The 25,085-nt window shown below is 34.5% G+C and overlaps 1 protein-coding gene across 1 annotated transcript in view; it reads left to right on the forward strand.

The window, feature by feature from the left end:
- Nucleotides 1–25,085, forward strand: part of LOC126744583 (transmembrane protein 131) — a 141,180-nt gene that overhangs the window by 14,967 nt on the left and 101,128 nt on the right. Inside the window, exons 5-9 of the mRNA XM_050452056.1 lie at nucleotides 4,332–4,445; nucleotides 4,499–4,621; nucleotides 4,676–4,839; nucleotides 17,424–17,716; nucleotides 17,779–18,038. Coding sequence (XP_050308013.1) covers nucleotides 4,332–4,445; nucleotides 4,499–4,621; nucleotides 4,676–4,839; nucleotides 17,424–17,716; nucleotides 17,779–18,038 — 954 coding nt within the window. The remainder of the gene's footprint in view (nucleotides 1–4,331; nucleotides 4,446–4,498; nucleotides 4,622–4,675; nucleotides 4,840–17,423; nucleotides 17,717–17,778; nucleotides 18,039–25,085) is intronic.

The raw sequence follows: 25,085 nt of genomic DNA on the forward strand, positions 1-25,085 counted from the left end.
TTTGACCCGGAGAAACTTGGCTTTCGAAATAAGTAGTTGCCTACTTGAACGCCACATGGCCAAAAAGCAGGATCAAGGAGTTTTTCCTTTAGGTCGATGTCGATAGCTACTTTAAACGAATTGAACGTTTTTTGTCTGTTAGCTATTTGCTCACATACAAACTCATTCTTTGGCACTTCGATGTTAGGTAACATTTTAAGTCCTGTTCAGTAAATGTTGGTTTGTATTTAGATAGAAATAGCCAATGTTTTTTTTTGCAACTACTTCATGTTTGTCTTCTCTTGTTCCAATAATCTTTTGCCTGCTTAATGTTTTGGTGCTACGATCTGCAAGATTTGTTACGTCCTGCATGATACTTGAGTGGCCAGCTGCACTGCTCTAGAAATATTTTGCAGAGTAATTGGTCTAATGTTATTTGATACTCAAGTCTCTTGTGACTTTGTTCAATGGAAATAGATTTTCCCTTTTGAGATCTTTGGTTATTGGTATTTTGAGATTTCTTGGAAGTCGATTTGCTTTGCCATTGGATGATGGATTCTTTATGGCAGTTAATTCCGCTGTGTGTTCTGTTTTAGATGTCTCATATTGAGGTATTAACTAAGAGCTGATCTGCCGTGTTAATTGAAAAGGGCGTATTTGCGAAAAATCACTTTTAAGACATTTGACTTTAATTTGTGCCATCCGCAGATTGGATTAACATGAAAAAGGAATTCGTGATATGATTCCGCTTATGATAGATACGCCCTTTTCAATTAACATATCATTTAAGAATGTAGTGATTTTGGGCGTAACTAAAAGGGGCAAATAAAGAAAGTTAGAATTTAATTTCAAATTTCGTATATTAGGGTACTTAACAAAAGCAAACTAAATTATACAACTCAACATTTACATAGGATACAGATCGGAAAAACCGATTAACACTTAACACGTTATTAATTTATACACGAGTGAAATTCTCCAACATGGGGCTTTAAGGATTCGAAAACCTGCAATAGATAATAAATAACTAACTTAAATTTAGTGTTCAGATTGCCAACTTACATTTTAAATTTTATGGGTTAAGCTCGAAGGATTCATTCATCATCACTGGACTCTACTCTGTCGTTTGTTGTAGGTAAACTTTCCCAAAATGGCATTCTGGATTTTGGAAGAATGTTACGAAGTTTGTTTACAATTTCAATTTTCTTGGTATTTGGTATTCCTTTAGGACTAATTTATTTTTTTTTAATTTATTTGAATATTATAAATGTTTTAAAATTTTCAACTTACCCTGTTTTTGAGACTTGGAATTTAAGAAATTAAGTTCAATGACTTCATCATCAAATGAATTTTTATATGACATAGTTCTTTTTCCTCTTTCAAATATTGCCTCTACCATGTTACTTAAATATGGTCTAGGAGTAGTTTTCTTTAGTTTATACTGTGATGATTGATCTTCCCATTTATAGAAACAATCAAAATTCATTTCTATAACTTTTGTTAATTTGGATGCAGCTCAATTTGATGATGGAACGAGTCCGCTGCCATAAACGTATGACCAGGTTCAAAATATCTCAGAATTACTTTTTCTATAGAAGTTTCTGTCCCATTAACCAAATATATAAAAAATGAAAAGTGGCACCAATTTTTATTTAAAAAAAAAACAAAAACAAAGGTAAGGACACAAAGTCACGGTCTCATCAAATCCATATAATTTCTTAAAAAAGCTTAAAAGCTACACGTGTTTCGCTCCTGTCGGAGCATCATCAGGCCTAGACCTACACAGATCACATTACAAGTTGTAATGTGAGTGTGTTGTAATACTTTTAAGCTTTTTTAAGAAATTATATGGATTTGATGAGACCGTGACTTTGTGTCCTTACCTTTGTTTTTGTTTTTGTTTGGTCTCTTAGAGAAAAATGGATGATACGTTTCTATATAATTTTTATTTTGTGCCGAACAGTCAAGCCACAAAATTACACACTTAGTATCTCTCATGGATAGGAAGTATTGATAAAAACTGCTAATGATATTTTCTCTTGACCTCTCTTGCATAGCATCATGCCACAAAACGGCGTATGGGGACATTTTGCCTAATTTGCCAGCCGGAACGAAACTTATGTTTATGCCACAAGTTAAAACGAGAATTAAAAAAAAAATTAAAAACGAATGAATTATACTTATCACTTACTTTCTGGAGATCAGCGGTGATAACGATTTCGGATGTAGTTTGTGTTGCATTTGCATTTATTTGGTACATTCTGCGGGCATTTTTATATTTTTGATGATGTTTCTCCCAATCATTGCAATTTTTGCATAAGGAATCCAGGTTTTCTTTCTTATGAGCACTATTATGTTTTTTAAAAACTTCGCAAGTCCAGCACTCTTCATGGCCCAATTTACTAAATGATATATTTTGACTGGCAACCACATCTCTGTATAAGTAATATGAAAAGGAGGCATTAGAAAATTTATTCATAAAATCGTCTTACATAAGCTTAATAGTAATATCACTTGGGCGGTTGGGAGCATGCTCCCTTCGGTAGTGTGAAATGGATGGTTTGAATGTTTTTATATGCTCAATAATAATATTTCGATCAATTTTTGTTTTTCCACAATGTCCGGCCGTCTGGTTTTGCAATAAGAGATGTACCTGGGCTTAAAACATTTCGTATTATTTCATCATTATTTGCATTATAACCCAGAGTACAAAGGAAAAACTTTTTACACACTTCTTGTTTATTGCCCGCTTTATCTGTGAAAAAATAATTTAGCGTTTTGCTTCTTCTGGAGGGTCGTTCACCGACTGTTTTTCTTTTCGTGGCTCTATTGGTAAGGCAACTGAATACAAAAGTCCTTTGATTATCTGCAGATAGTTTCCAATATTCTTCGTATAACTGTATACGTTCCGCATTTTCTATTTTTTTTTTGAGCATTTTTGTACACAGGATTCACCGCATGCTTCTTTTATTAAATGCTTGGTTTTTCTTTTCTTTGCCTTGGAATCTTTCTTGGATACCTTTTACGTTTTCTAACTTCACCTTTTTTTGTAAATACTTCCATTTGTATTACATTATCTAGAACATCAAGTATAATGCCTTTCACAAATTTTTTCGGTGCTATTTTGGCTTGTCTGCTTCATCGCGTTGTCATATATATTTGTAACAATTCCTCGTATAAAAATTGTATCATCAGTTTCTTCGCATAATTGCATTCCAAAATGTTTACATCCCTGATTTAAAAGAATGTTACTTAAGATCACGCGTTTATTTGTAGACGAAGGTCCAGGTCTATTTGGGTCATGGCAATTTGACAAGCCATCTGTTTGTATATTTGTACATTCCTTATTAGTCAATGGAATGTCATCTATGACTACAATTTTCTTTTTGTATGAATAAGAAGTTCCAGCTTTATTTATGTCATAACAATCTATTTCGTCATCAGATAAATCAGATGTTTCGGAAGATTCGTAATTGTAGTCTGGGTCAAGTTCAACTTTGGGTAGTTTCCTCTGGTAATTATTACTTTTGAAATTTTGACAGATATCATCTTTTAGTTTTGTATTTAAAGCTAACGTAAGCAATTTTTTGCTCCTAGATGACATAATTAAAATTTTGACCGCAAACAGATTAAAAATAAATATGTAAGTTTTCTTTTATCTTCAATATGTACTAACTTACCAACAATTTGTTAATACTCTAGCACAAAGTAGCACAAAGATCCTAATTTTAACGTATATATTAATGAAAACTACAACACAGAAACTCATTGCGCAGACTCCCTAGAGGTAAATAACTTAAAATGGCCAACTTTGCAGATACGCCTTTTTCAATTAACACGGCAGTGATTATGTTACTGAATTTGTTAACTATATTTTCCAAATTGTTAAATCTGTATTTAAAGTAGACAATAGAGGTAAAAATTATATTTCTATGTGTACAATATTTCATTTTACTATTAATTTTGCGAAAATATGGTAGTTGTCCCTTTTTAAAATGATTCGAGCCGGCCATTACCAAAACATAATCATTCAGAGTAAAATCCTGTCTGAGAGCACTGTTATCTTGTATAATAGAGCAAAAACATGCTTTGGTCTAATAATGGCTTGACATTTTGAATTTGGGCATTTCACTGTAATTAAACCGTATTCGCCCATATTCGTCTGTCAATATTAAAATTTAACAATTTTACCATCATACTTATTTTGATTCTTTAATTGAAAATTATTTATTATTTATACATTAAAAAAGGTATTAAGTGTTTCTTTTTTCCTATGTCGATATTAAAGGTTTGCTTATATGCTGAATGGTAAATTATAGGTTCACTTAAAAAAATATACTTTCTTTTTCTAGCAAATACCTCCAAACGGAAATACGACGTTTAAAGTAGTGTACCTGGGTAGACATGAAGGTCCAATCGAAAGTACTTTGTTCCTTCATACTTCTATTGGTTTTATCAAATACAATGTAAGAACAAAAATTGCTTTTACTTCCTTATTTTAATATTTAAACATTTTTAGGTAAAAGCACTTGGTACTTATAACAGTTATAGGCTAAGACCCATAGTTGGGGTAAAGTTACCGGTTAATTCCACTTTTACTCCTATAATTTACATGCACAATCCTCATTCTGAGCCAATTCAGGTATTTTTTAAATTATGTGAAAAAAAAACTTAAAAATTAAAAATTATTTTTTAGATTGTGGAAATTTACAGTAGTGGAGGTGGTTTTCATTTGGAACTTCCCGGTGGTCATCACGAGGGTCCAAACGAATTATGGGAAATTGATCCGTACGAAACCAAAGCGGTTATTAGGGTCCGGTTTGAAGCCAAAGTTCCTCATAACCACACTGCATATATTAGGTACGTAACAATCAAATAAAATTTGTTTTTATTACCATATATTTTCGCACATTATAAACGAAAATTATTTATTTTATACGAAGTCTGGCTATTAAATAACGAGACTGCGAGGGGAGACTCATGGACAGCAGGATATACGGGAGTATGCAGCATTGCATAGATCAATATATCCTGTTTAGCATTCCAGTACAAAAACTCTTTTTTACCGCTGTAGTAATATTTTGTAGATGTTTGAAAGACGAATGTGTTTTTTTTCTAGTGCCAATAACAATGAGTAACGGATAAACAACAAAACACGAGTAACGGATCAATATAAAATTTCTTGTTAAAAAAAAATCAAAATTCCACCCGAGTATAAGTTATTGTGAAAGAGGCCTATGGTGAGAATTCTCTATCTCGTGCTCGTGTTTTAGAATGGTATACATTGTTTTCCGAAGGCCGGGAGAGCACCGAAAATGGTCAACGTCCAGTTCGACCTGTCAGAAAAATTTTACACGATAAATTGAACATGAAGAAAGTCCGTGTGAGTTTGGCCCCAAAAAATGTGTCCACTGACCAAAATCTCGTTCGTCAACAGATCTGTACACAGAGTTTCATTATACAGTGATAGGAAGCTAAAACGGTTTAAGAGTAATTGATGGTCAAAACCCCTAATTGGGTAGACACCATCAGTCTTAAACAATAGGCATTTTAACAATTTGCGTTGCACAGGCTCAAGCCTAGTAATATGCACATTATAGTAAGGAAACCACAAAGGAGCAACATAAACCCATCTTGATATGACCAAGGAATTAATTAGAATTTTTCTACTAGATATGCTTCTAAAGTCAAAAGCTTATCTTATGGTCAATTATATTGATCTTGACCACCACGTCAATATAAGTGTTAAAAAACAACTTTGTATCAATTTTTTCTTCCAAATCGCGAACTGACTCGCAATTCAGAAGAGCCACTCAATGTATTTAATGTGCACCAATCAAAAACAGCATTAGCATGTTTCTGAAGGTGTAAAGAATCCTCCCGGGTGCCAATGACCCGAAAGATCTTCATGTTGTCAGCAAACACGAGACAATTGCTTGAGATTTCTGTGACTATGTCATTAATAAAAATAGAGAACAGAAGGGCTGCAAGATTGCTACTTTAAGGAGCACCTCTAGAGGCAACATATTCCTCAGACTTAAATTCACTATACTCAATAAAATGGCTTCGATTAGTGAGATAGGAGGAGAATAATTTGACAAAATTATTGTGAAAGCCCAGTTTGTGTAATTTTTGAGCAAAAACAACATGGTCCATCCTGTCAAATGCCTTAGCGATATCAGTATATATAACATCCAATTGTTGTTTGCAGTTGATGGTCTGATAGCCAGAGTAAAGAAATGTTATTAAATTGGTACTTGTCGGTCTAGAGTAAAAGAAGCCATGCTGATATTGGTATATAAGATGTTTGACCTGAGGAAAAATGCTATCATATATATGTTACGCTTAAATAAAGTGGTTATTTTATTCTCCGGTTAATATGTATAATTACCAAAGACAATGGTGAAGTTGAAAAATATCAATACATTTATTACTTTCACCGATCATTCTACATATTTTCCAAAGGTTATTGGGTTGGATTGGGTTGGAAACGACCGACTAATGTAGCAAATTTATAATAATACAAACGAATTTATTACATTCGCCAAACTTGCTGGCTATTATGAATATTTACTTTTTGAATTGAAAAAGTCGTCTACTAAAAAGTCATGATAACGCTTTCCCTTGAAAGTTCCTTCAAAGAAGTATTATAGTCCTATTATTCTGTTATGAATAATCTCTGCCCAAAAAATTTACCTTTTTATAATTCTGCGAATGACTTTCCCTAAACCAGGTCTGGATTTTCAGGGCTCAGACCCCAGGATTTACAAAGTAGTTGTCTTGCCGTCCAAAGCTTCATGGCTTTTTTTAGTACTAATTCGAGGTGCGGTTTCCAGGTGAGTTTTCTATCCAAAACGAGACTCCCGATATTTTATCCTCTCCCTGGGACCGATCTAGATGTCGCTAATCTAAAGATAGAGGACGTTCATTACCCTTTTTCTGCTAAATGGTACAATGTCTTCGCCGGGTTTATACATAGCTCCTCCAAAGGACACCATTCACATGTCGTGTTCAGGGCATCTTGTATCCGTTCTGTAATCGTCCCTGCGTGGTTCCCCGGATTATTACGGAGATATCATTTGCATAATCGATGGTATCGTACCCTCTCCAGTGAAGGAGCCTAATCAGGTCGTCCACCAATACAGACCATAGAAGGGGAGATAGGGATAAGGACATTAGAAATAGGTATAGGAAAAAGATTCAGAAAGTAATTACAGATTCAAAAATGCATATATGCAACATATACAGGGTGTTTTATTTAAAATATTGCAAATTTCAATAATAATTCAAAACTGTTGTTTTGAAGTGTTTAGTTTCTATAAAATGTTTTATAGGAAAGTGTAATGCTGAAAGAATTATACTTTCAACTTCTACTCACCGGCTTTAGAAAAGTTGTTACTAAGTGTAACTGGCCGATAGTTATAGATAAGATTTTTTTTATGACCTGTACCGGGACTGTGTCATATGGAATTCCACTGATTCGATTCCACACGTTCCGAACTCTGTGCTCGAGAAATGTCGCCAAAACGCGACTCGGTTGATCACTTTCAAACGATGCGTCGAGACATCTAGTTTAAGGTTAGGTACATGTTGCTAAACTACACCAAAGATCAAACAAAAATATATAAAAGTAAAATAAATCTAAATTTCGATATATTTATCATGTTTATTTATCATATCATTTCTTTGTTTATTCTAAATAGCCGTTTAAATCGTGTATCCTCTATAGAGAAAGTATTACTTTCTTCCCTCATCTGACGTCTCTTCCAATTTGCTTAAGTCCTACAACCGCTCCTCCTCTTCAGCAGCTAATATATTAATTACATTTGTGGGCAACATATCGCCAAAGTCACAAAAACTGGAAGAAAAATCCAATATAAAAATAACCACTGTAAATAATATACAAGCAAGGTTCTCTCTCTATACAAGCAAAAACAATTATCGAAATTATAAAATATAGTAATAAGGTATACCTACCTAAGTTAATTAAAACAAATAATATAGCCAATAATAATAAAAAATTTAATTAGTTTTTAAAGAAAAAAGATAGAAACTAAAAATATAAACCCCGGAACTCAAAACATCTATGACTGTAAACACGAAGATAAATAAAAATACTTTTTAATTTTCTGGTGTTGGTATGATATCTAGTAAAATTACCAAAATAAAAGTGAAATTGTCCTAGAAATCATCAAATCCCTAGTCGAACTGTCGACTGTGACACAGAATACAAACCCACGCGACTGTCGTCAACAAATATTGATAGCGACTATTGAAAGCAAGGGGTTGATATCCACTTAGCACGGAGTCCCGCAGCAGGAATAATTTTAGATTTTTTCCAGAGCAGAGAAAATTCTCCAGCGCTGAGGGTAAGATTAAACAATACTGTTAGCGATTTACAAAAGGCATACGCACAATCTGATAAGAAATGCAGGCCCCTTTATTGGGTTTAACTAGAGCTTTGGGTTTAATTGATTTTAAAGCCATTAGTACTTCATTTTTTGCGAAAGGTGGATCTAATAATATCAGAATGTGAGTAGTTGATGTCAGTTATCTTTTGTTGGGATGTGCTAGAGTATGAATTATAAAAAAAATTGAGCAAAGGAGTTTGCTATTTTTTGGGGATCAGATAGGAGACTGGTTCTCTCCTCGATCTTACATATTACATGGCATAGGACTATTTTTTTGTGAAAACAGTCCTATGAAATCCCCTTCCCTAGTCCGTTAAAATTAACTTTCAAAAGTTGTTTATTTTAATGCACACTACACCACAAAAGCCGCCAAAGCCAAGTTATTGCTTTAATCAAAAATAAACTCAGCGAGTCTATCAGCGAGCTGTTGCTAGACTGACAATTGTCTAGCGCAGCATTTCATATCCGACCCATTTGCGATTATTCTAAAACTTACTCCAGCTCTTCGGCAAGTACGCCTGCGTTTTGCACGGGATCATCTGAATTGGACGTTGAAGCAATCGGGATCTGTTCTGTTCTAAGATGAGACCTGAAGATGCCTCCATGGTAGCGACCGAAGAAGGAAAGTGTATCGAAGACAGGGACGGATGGGCTCTCTGAAACCGGCCCGAGAAATTTTCGGGCGAAGCGGCCCACTTAGCACTGATGAATTATATTAAAAAAATTCGCTAGTGCGTACAAACACACATTTTTTTATTTAATTTTAAAAAATCAACGTAAATTCAGTAAACAACGAAATAAAAAATTATAACACAAATAATATATGTATGTCTTAATATTATCCTAAATTATAACTTTTCTTTCTTGAAATTCAGTCTTCAGTCAACTATTAAAAAGAAAGAACAAACAAGCTTAACAACCGAAAAGTTTTAAAAATAAGAAAATGAAAAAGGAACAACGAACTCTCAAATAAAACTTAGAAAATGCAAAAAACTCAGTTTTATTATTTTTATTAAACTTTTTTTATACAAGGTACTGGACTCTGCCACCTCATTTATAATATCTTCATTATCTATTTGATTAAGTAGAGATCTTTCTATATTCATAAGCATGAAAGATTCAAGCAAATTATCACTTAATCTATTTCTTAGTCTATTCTTAATACATTTGAGAATGGAAAATGATCTCTCACACGACACCTGGGTTATTGGCAAACTCAAAATGTATTGATACACCGTTGCTAAGACTGAGGAGGCGTATCCTGATACAAGTTATATTTTAAAATAGCAACGTAACAGCAATACACGCAATCCTTGCAAGAGCAAACTGTAATTGTATCTTTCCAATCTCCTTGCACATCGTCTCTATCATCCTCCCCTTCACTGTCATCGCTATCGCTATGATTGGAAATGTCGATTTTAGCAAACGTTTCTTAAAGAGATAATTTGTAAAGGTCCCTAGTTAGCAGCAAAACTTATTATTTCATCCAGGCGTCGCCTTGTTATTAAATTTTGCAACTAAATTAGCTATCAAATGCATACTTTTGTCAGGTAGCGAGCTGTTTGCCTTTATTTCTTTAAAATATGCTGGATTAAAAATCGCTAGTTCAGCACAGAGATCTATATTCTGGGCATACCTGTTAGACATTGACTCACATACCATATCCATAATCACATTGTATGTTTTAACCTGAAAACTTTTATGTTCGTCTTGAGGAGCTTCGTCAGACGTATTTTCGTCAAAAAACTTAACTCGTCTTTTTCTTGTCTTCGGAAAATCGTTTTCAATGTCCAATTGACGGTCATCTAGTTCGTCATTAACTGAAGACATGAAATCATTAACAGATTTTGTGATCCATTCCATATCCCTCTAAATGGCTTTTAAATGTTGTATTGATGTCTTAATCATCGCGTTGGCTTTAAATAGGTTTAAACCTTTCGTTTGAAGGTATCGCGACAGTGGTCCTGTAATCGAGAATATTTTTAAGAATATATGGGCCATCATAATCGTTTCAAACTTTGTCAAATTAATTTTAAACTTTTCTACTGTAGATCGGATATCTGGATTAAAATCTGTATCTTTTGAAATGATGTCTAGTGATTCTAGTAGATCTACATATAGCGGGTAAGATTTTTTTTTGCGTTTTTACTACAACATTCAAGCTGAAATATTTTAGTTAATGCTTGTTCTTTCGACCACCATCGGGTTTCTCCTATAGTTTGTAGTACTCTAAGTTTTGGATCTTGTGACGTTTTTTTCCAAATATCCATTCTCTTGTATGACTCTTTAAAGAAAACTGCAACTGAGTTCAGAAATGCAAAAAAGGTTGCCGCCTTAATATGTCCTTTTAAAACATCTCCCAGGACTAAATTCAGTTGCTTCATCTTACTAGTAAATCCGCTATATTTCCCTTGCATGTTAGCAGCACCATCTGTTGAATCAGCAATACATTTGTTTATGCTTAGTCCGTTTTTTTGTGCAACTTCTCTTATTAAATCTTGAAACCCTTGTCCAGATGTATCATGACAATTTATTACTGTCAGAAGCCTCTCGTGAACCATTCCTTTGTAGACATACCTAAAAGATTAAGTCTTTTGAAATTTAGATTATACTTAATATGATTTTAAAAGAAATTAGGCTAATAAATGTTGGAAGCATAGACTAATTAATAATGTATTATAAATTTTAAAAACAATTTTTTTTTAAATAAATAATGAATAAATGAATACTACTCACCTGATCACAACAGAACACTGGTCCTTAACCGAGATATCTTGTGTGGTATGTATTTCTAGAGAAAACATTCCAGACTCTTTTATTTCTTCACAAATAATTTTTTTAATTTTATTTGTTATTAAAGTTATAACTAAATTTATGAATGTTTTCGAAATAAATGTTAAAAAATTCCCTGATCTTTGTTTAACACCAGCATTTTTAAGTTTCTTACTTTTTTCAATAATTTTGTCTATATGTTGTTTTAGTATTATATCGTCAAGATATTATCGGTAAGAAGTAGGATGATTTCTAAAAAATTGCCATGATCCTTATCAGCATCATCTAGCGTATATGCAGCTTCATCAGCGTTTCCTCTGTAAAAAATACGGAATTATAGTTTTTGATTTTTTTTCCATTTGAGCTAGACGCGACAAAAATTAAGTTTATTACCGGCGCCATGAAATGTTTATACATATACTATAAGAAAAAAAAACTATATTAATAATAAAATCGAGAATAAAATGAAATAAAATCTAAAAAGCAGAAATAGATAAGTGGGTACTTACCTATAGGATAAACCCCTGTTTCCAATTAATTTAATAACATCTAACACTCTGTGAAGAATTGGTCCATTACGGGAAATTTCAGAATTTCTCTTTTCTTTTACTTCGGGCCTTAATATATACTTGTCTATTGTTTTATTGGCTGCAAATTTTATATACGATTGTATATTCCTTGTATGGAGGTTTGACGATTCATGTTCGTTTAACCTCTGGTGTACATGTTTCCAGTCTCTCATACCTTCAATAAAACTGTTTGACTCATTGGTGCCACAAAATGCCAGGCAAATAGAGCAAAATAGCGCAGATTTGCCTGTGCTGTATGTTAGCCACTGCCTTTGGGTGTCATTATCTCTATCAAATACTTTTTGAATGTTAAAAGGTATCTCTTTCTGGCGCTTTTAGACCTCTGCGGATGATACCCAAAAAATCGGATTAATTCATCAAAAACTGGACGTTTAAAAAAAAAAATCGCCGCTGTAACCATTGTCGTCATTTGAATTAAAATTCTCAGTGGAATCACTTTTTGGTGTACTTTCCTGACTAGTACTGGGAGAATCAGCATTAATTATAGCATCACGTTCACGTTCATTTAAGTTTACCGGTTTTAAAAACGAATCTAAATTTTGGCATTTACTTGCCTGCTCCATCAATCGCTTTAGCTTCCTATCCCTTTGTTTTTCCGCCCCTCCTTTCCTTTTTCCTTTATCCATCCTGTTATCCCGGTTTATGAATTTTTTGGCAAGGCACGATAACGATAATAATATAGTAAGTATAATATATAACAATCACTCACAAAAAACACCCAATTCAGTTCAGTCCGAAATTCGAAGAACTATTTCCTACGGCGGCGGCGCGGCGCGTACAGACTTTAGCAAGACGGAATGACATCTAAGTTCGGAATTGGTGGATATAATGATTGTTATAGTTTAAAATTGTCAGGACAGGATTTCCATTAAGCGGGCGGGAGTGATATGGTCAGTGTGGTACTTAGTTTATTATTTTTTATTTCTTATTTATATTTTATTATATTTTTTACTTTTTTACTAAAAATTATTTTAATATTTTTTTCTTTTTGCCGACCGGCCCACCGGGAAATTTCCCGGTCTCCCGCCTGTCCCATCCGTCCCTGATCGAAGACCAAAAGAGCGACTTGCGAATTGCTTCATTAGCTTGGGGTTGCAATTTCTAAAGGACTTTTGTCGACTACATTGGAGATGAATTTACCTTTATACATAACAATGCAAGTCCACGCACTGCAAGAATCGTACGAGATTACATTGCAGAAGTCAGTTTTTGGTTTATGAAGTGGCCAGCATACAGTCCTGACCTAAATGCGATCGAACATTTATGGAATGAGCTAAACGAAGAATTCGAGCTAGACCATACCCCAAATAGCTGATATAAAACCACGTAGGTTGACTGAATATTGCGACCAGCTAATGTTTATAATAAATAAAATGTAACCTACTTTACTTGCCTAATTTGCCTAATATTATTAATAATTCCTTTACATCATCCTTTCGAATTATAAGTTAGATGGACTAATTTTTTCTAACTTTCAAGTAGAGTGTTCTCACTAGTTACAAAATAAAATGTGGTAAATTTCTAAAATCTTTAATCACTAATTATAAACTTGCGTGAATGCAAATCGGCTTCACGTGTACAACTGAAATTTGCATATTATTCGTTTTTCATAGTCTCAATAGTGTTAAAGTGTATTAGTTTTATTTTTTACTTTATTTTATTTTATTTACATCACGCAACAAAGAAAAGAATAGAGTGGAAAAGATACATATAAAAATTAAAATATCTTATCAAAATAAAATTAATATTATAAATATAACAAATTATTAATAAATACTGATCAAAGAAAGAAAACAAGATTATCTAAACTAAGCGAATTCTTTTAATTTCGGCTAGACTACAGTTAAATATATCGCATATTTTATCCTGTATAGAGTTTTATGTATTGCAAGCTCTATGTTGATTCGCGTAATGTGCGCGACGTCGCGCGTATTGACGTACAACAATCAGGCATAGACGTGTTCAGTTGAATAGCGCGATTAGAGCCGGTTAGACATACAAAGCTGCAAAATGGACGATGATTTCAATACCGACTTATTTATCGATGTAATAGAAAAAAGACCAGCCTTATGGAACTTGAATTCGTAGGAATATTCTAATAAAATACTGAAGAAATGGGCTTGGGAGCAACTAGTTTTGATCTTTTACAATGGTGATGACACTGAAGAGAAAAAAAAAGAATTTAGGTAAGAAGAACATTTATTTATTTTTACTTTAAGTTATATTACAAAAGCAATATTGTTTATATACCATATCATCCTGCCAGTCTAGCTTTCCATCATTTACAAAGTAATCTCTAAATGAAGTTCGAACTTTATCTCCGTTTTGAACTGCGCGCCCAGTGTGTGATCTATTCATATTCAACAATGGTGCAGCATGAACTATATCCTCGTGTGTGATGTCATTTTTAATTCTGACAAAGTTGTGCAAGATACAATTATCTTTAACAATGTTTTCAGCAAAGTCAAGTTTAACGTCTATGGGTCGGTGCAAAATTCGCCATTTGTTGCACATAATTCCAAACGCGCATTCAACATATCTTCGAGCTAACGATAAACGGTAATTATATATTTTTTTTACGTGTGGCTGCATTTTGCCACCATACGGCCTCATTAAATTTTCCATCATGGCAAAAGCTTCATCCGCCACTATTACATATGGTAACTTATTAGCGTAGTTATTTAATATCGATTTGGGTTCAGGAATATTTAATGAGTTTTCAGTCAGTTTTTTGTATAAGGTGCTTTCTTTGAAAATTCCTGAGTCACTATCTTTACCATAGGCTCCAACGTCGACCCAAATAAAGCAGTAGTTAGCGTCACATACATCCATTAGCACCAAAGAAAAAAATGTTTAAAATTATAGTACGTAAATCCGGAGTTCGGAGGCTGCATTAATCGAATGTACTTTCCGTCCAATGCACCGATGCAATTAGGAAAATAAGCATCATGACAACTGCTTTTAACTTCTCTTATCACCTTGCACACTTGTTGAATTGCACCCGATAATGTAGACTTTTCAATTTTATAACCATACTGAAATTCAGCTAACGAACAGCCACTTGACAGATACCTGCAATGGAATAATAATTATCATTTCTATTTCAGGATCAACACTACAGAAGAAATGAAAGAATTTACGTGATGTATATGTGAGAGATTTGAAAAAATTAAAACTTTAAAATCTGCTTCAGCAGCAATATCTAAATCTACTTCGGGGTATTTTCAAAGGTATTGAAAAAGTGACAGTAGTTTTCAAATAGAGGATGATAATGATAACGATGTTCCCGAGTCAGTACATGGAAACAGTGACACCAACTTCAGACCTGCGGAAGAAAATCCACCTGCTACAAAGAAATATAAACTTCATCCAGCAACACTTTGCCAAAATATTAGAAAAGAGCATTAATGAAAGAAGACCTATAGAAAAAGAAGAAGACGATGAAGATAAACTATTTTGCCTATCATTATTTAAAGAACTAAAGAAAGTACCCGAGCACAACCGGCTAAGACTGAAGATTGAAATATATGATTTAATAGCACGAAACCAAATACAGTCAAATACTCCGCAATTCCAGGAACGAAAGCCACTGTCTTATATTTACGATTTTTCTACGTCAACAAAACAGCCATCTACTTCATACAATCAATACAACGCACAATCCCAGGAACGCCAGCAGCTACTGTCTGCTAGCGCATCTCAATATAATATTTTGTATTTAACAAATCAGTCATCTAGTTCTTACAGTCAACATAACGCAAATCCCCAGGAAATTCACAGCCAAATTCACAATATACACCATCACCACTATCTAGTGCAGAAACTCAAGAACTGGATTTGTTTAATAGCGATGAAAACAGTACTTAACGAACAAGTGTAAAATTTTTTTTGATTTATAATAAGAGAGTATGCCTTATTCACTGTATTATTACGTATATTTAATTAAAAGCTTACCTTAACGTAACAATGACTTTTTCTTCCGGCGATATGCAGTATCGTATAGCATTATCACTACCCTTTAAGTCGTTTTCAATAATGCTCATTAAATAGTCAAATGACGTGACCGACATCCTGAAATAGTTGAAAAACTTATCTTCATGTTTTCTCAGCTTTGGATATAAGATAATATATAGACTCAATGCTACTGGATGCACCCATTATCTTCTTTCTCTTCATCGCCGTCGATAGGACTTAAACGAGATGAAAAAATCGTACGTATCTGACTGCCCTTCATGAAGCCATACTGTCTAGTGTCTATAAGATGTTTCATAGGAAAGTATAATGCTGAAAGACTTATACTTTCAACTCCTGCTCAACGATTTTAGAAGAGTTGTTAATAACTCTCACTGGCCGATAGTTATCGATAAGATTTTTATAATTTTAGATTTTTTCGAGAGCAGAAGAAAATTCTCCAGTTCTGACGGCAAGATTAAACAATACTGTTAGCGATTTACAAAAAGCATACGCACAATCTGGCATAAGAAACGCAGGTATTTTATCGGGTCCAACTATAGCTTTGGACTTAATTGATTTTAAAGGTATCAAAGTATTTCATTTTCTTTGAAAGATGTGACTTTTGTCGGGATGTGCTAGATTATAAGTTATAAAATATTGAGCAAAGGCGTGTGCTACCTTTTGGGTGTCAGATAGGAAAGAACCATTTCGATGATACATATTACATGGTATAGAAGTGTTTTTTTGTGAACATAAAATCAACTTCCAAAAGTTGTTTATTTTAATGCGCACTATACCACAAAAACTGTTCAAGTTATTGCTTTAATCGACAATAAACTTGGTCTGACTCAGAAGCTGTTGCTAGACAATTGGATGTGACATGTGCAGCGGTTTGGAGAGTGTGCAATCGTTATGAGAAGATTGGATCCTTTCGTAGGCAACCTGGAATATGGCAGAAAGCGATTTACAACCGCTCGTGGTGACGACCGATGACGATTTTTTGCGTCTGACTGCGACGATTTATTTTAAAAATCGTCACCTTAATGCGGTTCAAGTGCAACAGCACCGTGAGGTGCGGGGAGTGACTATTGGACTGCAGGAAATAAACTGACCTCTAAAACACCTGCAATTAGTCCAAAACTTACGGTAGCTCTTCGATAAGCACGCCTGCGTCTTGCACGGGAACATCTGAATTCGACGTTGGAGCAAGGGGGATAGAAAGCGACTTGTAGATTGCTGCTTTGACTTGGGTTGCAATTTCTATAGGACTTTCATCGGCTACATTGGAGATAAATTTACCTTTATGCATAACAATGCAAGGCCACACAACGCAAGAATCGTGCAAGATTACTTTGCAGAAGTCGGTTTTTGGGTTGGGTTTTGTTGGCCAGTGGTCAGTATACACTCCTGACCTAAATCCCATCAAATATTTATGAGCTGAGCTAAAACGAAGAATTGGAGCTTGACTTCATACACCAAACTCGATCCCAGAGATTATTGTTGCAGTAAAAGAACAGTTGCTTAACATTTCATGAGAAACAATAGCAAACTTGATTAGATCTATGCCTAGTCCTTTAATATCTTCATATCCTATAATACCTTCTATTACCAAGTAAAATCATTATCCACTAAACTACATTCATTTTATTAATTTCATGTTTCTACTTTTCAATTTTATAATTATTTCAAGCTTAAACTGAATCTAATAACCTTTTAGGATAAAACTTCATAATCCGGAAGAAATATTGATAGTACCGCTGGAGATAGAAGTTACAGAAACACAAGGCATTTTTCATCCACAAGGCTATTTAGACTTTGGAGTGGGAGGAACGCTCAACGAGCCCAAAGAAATAAATTTATGCCTTATTAATCCACTTAGAAAAACCGTTCGGATTCATAGTGTATCGACACCTTCGAAATCTATAAAAACGCAGTACTATAATGCTCGAATTAATCCTTGGACGCAAGATGAAAATGACTGTGTTAATGTCGGAACTTTAGCTGTGGATTGTGAGTATTTGGATAAGTATTTTTTTGAAAAACACTGATACATGTTCTACTTATTATTTTAGGGAAAAACGCCTGGCAATCTCAGGATTTTTATGGTAAAATAATTGTGAAGTTTCGAAACGGTAAAAATCGCACAGAAATACCATATTTTATATCGGTACTTAAGGGGGGACTTAGCTATGATAAGGCGTCAACTACTTACTTTTTAAGCGAAAGACAGATGGACACTTCATCGAGAAACTTCCAAGTTGTAAATAAGTACTATTATCCGATAAAGGTGTTAGATCTGAGAATTCCTGGTGAAGTTGATTCTTTATTCAAGGTAAGATTTAAACACTCTCTTTTACCAGTGGCGAAGCGTACGAGTAGACAAGGTAGACACTGTCTACCCAAATTTTTCCAGTTATTTGTCATTAATTCATCATTTAATTATTTCATGTAATTGTTGAATAAGTAAGAGTAATAGTTGCTCTCCTTACTATTATTATATAGTATCTAAACATGATTAATCCAAAGGCGCGCTCTGCCTGCCGCGCCAATTTAAATAAAAAAGCAGGGCTGAGCCTCAGGAAGACATATTGATATTTGTCTTCTGAAATTCGGAGCATCTAATCGAACCAAATACGCATCAAGCAGGTGACAAGAGGTCCGGCCGCATCAGCATTCAGCCTATTAAGGCGGGTACTCACTTAAAAATGTATCACGTAACGTATCTGATACGGTATCAACCTACAAGTGTGTACGCCTCGTCTTCGTTTACGGCGTATCCAGCTAAGAGCTTTCGGTTCCGCTCTTTTTAGCAAGAGCTTCGCAGTGCTCGCAAAGAAATCACACGGAAAATGTTATCCGAAATGGCGCTGCGTTTATATTTATATACAACCTCACTGAAGATTATAAAAGGCCTCGTCGATTTTGGCAAAGTGAAATATACAAAAAAAAAGAAATCGAACTAATTTAATGTTGGACATGAAGTCTCAAGAGATCAGTGGACATTTCAAGAATTTCACGCGTATGGCATCTACAGAATTTGAATTCCTGTTAAATCTTATTGGACCTAAGATTTTCGCTAAAGATACGAAGTTCAGAAAAGCTATAACAGTTCAAGACAAATTGGCTGTAACACTGAGATTGTTGGCAAGTGGTGATTCGTTTACTAGTTTGCAGTATACATTTAGAATATCCAAGCAAGTCATTTTTTTGTTCCAGAAGTTTATAAAGCAATCATTGACATATTAAAAGGCAACGTGAAGGTAAGATATTTTTATTATTCTTTAAACTATACCTATACCTAATCATTAAAGTCCATATTCAATAACTCTGACAATTCACTATGCTGAAGTGGCTGACAATTTGGTGATGGTTGTCCTGAATGTATCTGAATAGGAGATAGGGGGCGTTGAGAGTCTTTTGAAGACATCAATTGCTTTGTGATTGTAGACGCTCCGAAATACTCTGAGTATAGATGATCTGAAGCTAGCTGCTTTGGAGACGACTGTCAGGATGGCAGGTTTGAGGATGACTGAGCCAGAGATTCTTGGCCTTGGGATTGCTGAGAGAGATGTCGATCTAGTTGAGTAGGAACATGTAACACATATCCAGATGTACTCGGTGCTGCATGGTATTTACCTGGTCGTATCGGGTTGGAGTAAACAGGTTGAATGTTAACATTATTATCAAAGTAATGTCTGTCTGCCTTGAAAATTAAGTCGCATATGCCTTCTTGCACAGCGTTTTTAGTGTTTTCGGAATATTTTGTCATTTTACTTGTTACTCGTTTTGATGAAGCAGTTTTTAAGATTCCGAAAGCCTCTTTCAGCATTTGTAATTTTGGATCCGGTTTTGCTGATTCCCTTGGTGGCTCTGGCGCTACTTCTGGTGTTGCTAAGCTGTCTTCTTCAGCTGATACTTCAGCTATTTCACCATGTCCTGTCTTCATTCCATTACTCTCCTGAAACAATATTGGAAATTATACAATATTATATATTTTTTTCTTGAAATGTATATGAATAAACATTAAAAAATATTGATGGGTTCCTTTGTTGCAGATTCCTAACAACTGTGAAGAGTGGAAAACTATTTCAGACGATTTTAATGTTTTGTGGAATTTTCCCAATTGCATTGGGGCGATGGACGGGAAACATGTATTATTATAAGCTCCATTTAACAGTGGAGCAGAATTCTTTAATTATAAGTCTACATACAGCATCGTTCTCTTTGCACTGGTGGATGCAAATTATAACATTCTTTACGTGGATGCCGGCTGTCAAGGAAGGATTTCGAACGGAGGAGTTTTTAAAAACAGCAAACTGCACGAGATGATTGAAAATAATGAACTTCAATTACCAGCACCTATACATCTAAACGGTAGAACTAAGAAACTACCTTACTTTATTCTTGCCGATTCTGCTTTTGCCATGAGCGAAAGTGTAAGGAAACCTTATCCAGGGCAGAATCATCCCAAAGGCTCGAAAGAAAGGATTTTTAGTTATAGATTGAGCAGAGCTAGGAGAGTGGTTGAAAACGTTTTTGGGATTATGTCATCCACTTTCAGGGTGCTAAGGAAACCAATGCTCTTGGAGCCAGATAAAGCGAATGTTGTAGTAATGGCTATAGTTCACTTGCACAATTTTTTGAGGCGACCCCCTTCACGTAATTTTTATATGTCAAGGCACTACGTCGATAGCGAAAACGAAGATGGACAATTAATCGAAGGAACTTGGCGACACGATCATGATATGACATCATTCTATCCTATAAGAAATGTTGCACGCCGCTCTACAGCAGAAGTTAAAGGACTAAGAAATGAATTACCAGGCTATTTCATGGCCGAGGGAAGAATTGCCTGGCAAGACAAATATTCTTGAATCAGCTCTAAACGAGGGTGTAACATAAAGGTTGGGAATAAAGTAAATGGCGTATTCCTGGGTAAAAAATAGCTTTTTTACAGTAAAAACCTGTTATTACCAAAAAGCAAATTCAAACCAACATCTAAAAAAAACAAATAACATTTTTTAGAAAAAATTTGACACCCTGTAAGTTGAAAAGAAACCCCGTAAAGCATAACTTCATATGGAAAAAATATTATTTTTTACCAGGGAATCTACCATTTAATTTATTCCCAACCTTTATGTTACACCCTGTATATTTTAAATATTTTTACTTTATATAAAATACTTACACAATATCACACTTAAATACTATAACTATATTTAGTCGATTTTGCCGTGGAGCGTCTCTCTTTGCGAGAAGGGACATTGCTTCGAAAGCAAACCGTTTGCTACTATAAATTTCTGAAGTACCTATAATAAATTAGCATAAATATAAAAAATTGTAAACAAAAATTGTTAAAAAAAGAGTTAGTTATTGATACATACCTTTACCGGTTCCATGGCTGTTCTTCCTTTTTTATTTTCTCCCTTCTGTAGCAAGCCAATAAGGTTATAAACTTCTTCTTGCAAATTTCTGCCGGTATACCCATAGCCTAACCAATATTCTCCCAGGCATCTGCTTTAAATTTTTTTTTATAGTAATTAGAGTCTTTCGGATCCCATAACACTGGATAATTTTGGTCAATTTCAATTAAATTCAAACACTTTTCTTCCGTCCACTGCTCTTCCATCGTGTCAATACGTCGACATACACACTTGAAATACGATCAAACTGACGTCCACGAGCGCGCTGCGACCGTCTTTATGTTCGTCAAAAAACCGCCATGAGACGGATAGCTACGAGCGCAGTGCGATGCTCCTAGAAGAAGTTCGCAGCAGGCTCGCTCTGACGTACTCACACTTGTTACCGTATCAGATACGTTACGTGATACACCTTTAGGTGAGTACCCGCCTATACGTCTGCGAAATTTACTCGCGGGAGACATTCGAACTTTTGTCTATCGAAGTCGACCAGCTATTTTATTATGCTGTTGAGGGTTATTGTTTAACTCTTTCAAGGGCCCTGGTGTACAAAATGTACCACCTTAATGCATGCTCTAGTTAGGCGGTGGTACATATTTAGCACCATCGGTATAAAATTTATTTACGAATGGAGCAGTGGTTTAGTTTATGAACCACCATTAGAAATAAGTTGTTTACGTCCTTATAAAGAAGTGCGCCTTGCGGTAACGGCGCCGGACATAGAGCCACTGCCTGAAAAATAAATTAAGGTTATAATTAAGTTGTCAAGAGTGTAAACTAACTGTGAGTGAGAGGAAGACTAAAAAAGTAAGTATATTTGTATATTTGCGTTGTAATTATATTATAAAGCTATTTTCTTATGATGGAGACTGAATATTTATTTGAAAAAATCCTGTAATATTTGATATCTGTCTGGTACTCTATGCGTACCACCGCACACATTAGGTTTTTTATTTTTTGCGACAGCTTTTTTTTATTTTCAGGTTCCAACATGTCCGACTTGCCATTTAAGTTGGTTAACATGACGCAAGATGATCTATTCGCTGAAATAGAGAATATTTATTTAGAAATAGAACAAAATCATGCAGTCGCTGAAGAAATTCCTTCTGATAGCGAATCATTAGCCAGTAACAAGGGCGAAGAAGAAAGCGACACAGAAGCAACCATCGGAAATAATGTGCTAATATATTCAAGTAGTGACTCTGAAGATGATTTGCCTTTGATAACAATTGCTAGAAAAATTCAAACAGCTGCATTTGCCACACCTGCTGGCAGAAAACCTCCAATTTGGTCTAATGTGGAAACTCCTGCTTCACCTCCAGATTTTGCTGCTCAGTCTGGTTTAGCTGATTGCGTGACGAATATGATAGATCCAACTCCGTGCAAACTGTTTCAGCTGTTTTTTTCTGAGAATTTCATAAAAGATATAGTTTTTGAAACAAATTTGTATGCTCAACAAAAGTTTAGCAAGCATAAACCAACCGATGTTCGCGAAATAAAAACATTTTTGGGGTTGAATTTACTTATGGGCATAAAGCGCCTTCCGAGTTATAGGGACCATTGGTCCAGTGCGCCAGATCTTCATGACTCTTATGTAAGTAATCTAATGTCAGTGAAGCGTTTTAGTTGGCTGCTTGGTAACTTTTACTTGAACGACAATTCACTGATAGCAAAAAAAGGGGAAGCAAATTACGACAAACTATATAAAGTAAGGCCATTGTTGATTTCTATGGCAGAGGCTTTTGGCAAATGCATGCTGCCAAGTCGTGAAGTTGCCATAGATGAATCTATGATAAAATTTAAAGGGAGAAGCTCCCTCAAACAATATATGCCAAAGAAGCCCACTAAAAGAGGGTATAAAGTGTGGGTACTGGCAGATAAAAACGGATATTGTCTAAAATTTGATATTTATACAGGAAAGCCAAGTGGTAATGCCGAGAAGAACTTAGGGTCAAGAGTTGTCAAACAGCTATGTGAAGGGCTAGAAAATAAAAACCACCTTGTCTACTTTGACAATTTTTTTAACGGGGTAGAACTTATGGAAGATCTAAAGAATATGAATATACATGCCTGCGGCACTGTTAATTCTTCTAGGCGACATATACCGAATTTTAAAGCTGATAAGAACATGAAAAGAGGTGAAATGGAGTGGTTTACGAGCAATAGTGATTTATCGGTCATTAAATGGAAGGATAAGCGTTCCGTTTTTCTTTTGTCCAACTTCCACGATCCACGTGATATGCTTGAAGTGAACCGGAAAGAAAAGGATGGATCAATTACCAAAGTACCCTGTCCAAAGGCACTTGCTGACTACAATGCAAATATGAATTTTGTTGACAAGTTCGACCAAAATTTGTCTTACTACAAAATAGATCGAAAAAGTCATAAATGGTGGCATCGAATTTTCTTTTTTTTTCTGGACGCTGCAGTTGTTAATGCTTTTGTATTATATAAGGGACTGCAGCTTCCACCTCTTTCTATGAAAGATTTCCGACGAAGTATAATAGAAGGACTTGTAGCAGAAGCTCTGGTGGCTAGAAAAAGATCTGCTTCAAGTTTTGAAACTATTGCTATAAAGAAAAATAAACCATATGTTTCCGAAGAAGTCCGATTTGAAGGTTCGACACATCAACCTGAACGTGGTACTCGACGTCGATGTGCTAACTGTAGCACCAAAAAGAACCAAGTCAGAACGGAATGGGTTTGCAGCGTTTGCAACGTGCCTCTCTGCTTAACTAAAAATAAAACATGTTTTCAAGACTTTCATAGAAATAAATAAGAACGGGGCAGTGGTACATATATAGCACCAGTTGTTTTTTCACATTTATGTACAAAATAATAAGTAAAAATAAAAAATAAACAAAGTTACTAGTATTATTTATGTTCTTAAGTTATAGTTTACAGAAAAATAAACATAATAAGAAAAAAAAAATCTGTGCCCAAATAAAGAATAAAAATTTTAAATTTGTTGCCCCTGAAAGAGTTAAGGACACGCTTGATCTGGTCGGCCGCAATACATCTTTAGTTTTGTTTTGATGAATCTGCATTTGGAATTTGGTGCGGGCGCGTGCTATAGTAATTTAATAGTTAATAGTATTTTTATTTTTGGGTGTATAGAAAAGGTTTTTTAGTGGTTATTTATGAAAGACTGTTCGGTATTGGCAATTGTATTTTAGTTGTGTTTTTTTTGTAAGTTGTATTTATTTTGATGTTATCTATTATTATTTTTTTCTTTTTTATATCACTGCATAATGTTGTCTACCCGAAAGAAAAGTTCACGCTTCGTCACAGTCTTTTACTTAAAAGGGGGCATACAGAATTATTACTGAATTTAATAGCAAATCTTATATTGTATCAAAACTACAGGTTTGACATAGTACCGAAAACGCTGTAAGATTTATGTTCATTTTTTTAAATTATCATACAAACAAAGGCCTATCGAAAATAGTCCAGTAAATTTTACGACTTTAATTGTGAAAATTTTACAAAATCCTTGGAATTGCATAGTTTTGTGTGAGATATTTAAATATAAATCCAATCAATATATGTAATTTCAATTCCTTAGCGCTGGCGGCATATGGCGCTTTAAAATCCGTTTTTTTTTTATTTGAGCTGAAAAATTTAATTTTGATGATTTGTACTAATTTTTTGTCTTATTAAATGTTGAGCTAACTTGATGTCGCTTGTTGCAAGATAATGTGTTTAAGTGTATAGTGTCACTTCAACTGGAGACAATTTCAAGTAAGAGAGCAGTTTGTTGCCTAAAACTTATCCCCTGGAAGAGCGGATTGCCCCGCCGAATCTTATATATTTAGATATTATATATTATAGAAGAAAGATTAATTCAAATCCTTTGGAAGCCTTTTTTTATTAATTTCTTTAACATTCGACTTTTTAATTAATTTTTACAAAATAACTTTAATCTCTAGAAGTTTATAACCACCATAAATCGATTTAGT

The sequence above is a fragment of the Anthonomus grandis genome, chromosome 14 (genome assembly GCF_022605725.1).
Source record: "Anthonomus grandis grandis chromosome 14, icAntGran1.3, whole genome shotgun sequence".
Lineage (NCBI taxonomy): Eukaryota > Metazoa > Arthropoda > Insecta > Coleoptera > Curculionidae > Anthonomus > Anthonomus grandis.